The following is a 1763-nucleotide window of genomic DNA, read 5'->3' as shown; positions in this document are numbered from 1 at the left end:
GCTGGCCCCGGTGAGCCAGCCTCTCTTTGCTTTTGAGTGGACGGATCTGGACCAGGGGTTCTCGGGTCAACTTACGTGGACCAGGCTGCCGCAGGGGTTTAAGAACTCCCCTACCCTCTTTGATGAAGCTCTAAGTAGAGACCTTTCCCCTTTTCGGGAAAACCATCCCGAGGTTACCCTTTTGCAATATGTGGATGACTTGCTCTTGGCGGCGGAGTCCGCGCCTGCGTGCCTGCAGGCGACTAGAGACCTCCTGGCCGCCCTGGGCTCCATGGGATATCGGGTTTCAATAAAGAAGGCACAGATCTGCAGTCAGAGGGTGACTTATTTGGGATACGATCTTAGTGGGGGAAAGCGGACACTGTCAGCCAGCCGAGTCCGAGCAATCCAGAATATTCCCACACCCACGACTAAACGACAAGTCAGAGAATTCCTGGGCATGGTAGGGTACTGCCGCCTGTTGATCCCCGGCTTTGCTGAGATAGCGAAACCCCTCTACACCAGCACGGGAGGAAAGGGTGACTCCCTAATGTGGACTGAGGTTGAGCAATCGGCGTTCCAGGCCCTTAAAAAGGCTATTACCATGGCCCCCGCTCTAGCCCTACCCGATCTCAAGAAAACCTTCGAACTTTTTGTGGCTGAGGCTCGAGGTATAGCAAAAGGAGTTCTAACCCAGACTTTGGGCCCATGGAGACGGCCGGTTGCGTATTTGTCAAAACGACTAGACCCAGTGGCGGCAGGGTGGCCCACTTGCATGAGAGCAATTGCCGCGACAGCGGTGCTGGTGAAAGAGGCCAAGAAACTGACACTGGGCCAGGACCTCCAAGTCATTGGGGCGCACGCCGTGGAAACCCTCCTCCGCAGTCCACCGGATCGATGGATCTCCAACGACTCAATACCAGGTACTTTTATTGGACCCCCCGCGGGTCACTTTTTCCAGGGCAGCGGTCCTTAATCTGGCGACCCTACTACCAGACGATCAACATGAGAGTCCCACACATGATTGTGCTGAGATCCTCGACACCCTGACCGGTACCAGACCAGACCTGACGGACGTCCTGCTAGGGCAGCCAGCCCTCAATTTGTTTACAGACGGGAGCAGTTTCGTCAAGGACGGGATTCGCTTTGCGGGAGCAGCGGTGGTCACCAGCTCTGAGGTAATATGGGCACAGGCTCTGGGACACGGCACGTCAGCACAAAAGGCAGAACTTGTCGCCCTGACACAGGCACTCCGGTGGGGGAAGGGAAAAGCTCTCAACATTTATACGGACAGCCGATACGCTTTCCCACGGCTCATGTCCATGGAGCATTGTATAAAGAACGAGGGCTGCTAACCTCTGGAGGGAAGGACATTAAGAATGCAAACGAGATTATGTCTTTCTTAGTTTCCGCCCATTCCGAGCACGTTCCGAAGGTCGGAGGACCGCCCGGAGGCCGCGATTTCCCAGCTCCACCCTGACAAAGGGGCAAAAGTTGCCCCAAAAACAGGGCAACGCGCGCGCACCTAGTCCTTTTGAGAAGCTGTCCCTCCGCGCAGGCCTTCGTTTCTGCCCGTACCGAGCGCGTTCCGACGGTTGGAGGCCCTCCCGAAGGCAGGGATTTGCCAGCCCCACCCTAACATAGAGGCAAAAGTTGCCCCGAAGACAGGGCGATGCGCGCGCACCTTGTTCTCTTTGAGACGTCCCTCCGCGTAGCCCTCCATTTCTGCCCGTACTGAACGCATTTCCACGGTCGGAGAATTGCCTGAAGGCCGGGATTCCCGG

General features: G+C 56.7%; 1 protein-coding gene across 1 annotated transcript in view; it reads left to right on the top strand.

Annotated features, from left to right (window-relative positions):
• The window catches only part of LOC123028159, a gene marked incomplete at its 3' end in the record, with an annotated part of 4059 nt that extends 2654 nt beyond the window's left edge, over positions 1–1405 (top strand). Inside the window, 3 exon segments of the mRNA XM_044439703.1 lie at positions 20–888; positions 890–1284; positions 1287–1405. Coding sequence (XP_044295638.1) covers positions 20–888; positions 890–1284; positions 1287–1405 — 1383 coding nt within the window.
• Positions 1406–1763: the final 358 nt, after the last annotated feature.

This window comes from Varanus komodoensis, unplaced genomic scaffold (genome assembly GCF_004798865.1).
Source record: "Varanus komodoensis strain SLA01 unplaced genomic scaffold, ASM479886v1 scaffold356, whole genome shotgun sequence".
NCBI classification, from domain to species: Eukaryota; Metazoa; Chordata; class Lepidosauria; order Squamata; family Varanidae; genus Varanus; species Varanus komodoensis.
Note: the sequence above shows the minus strand (reverse complement) of the source record. Positions and strands in the feature narration are given on the sequence as shown.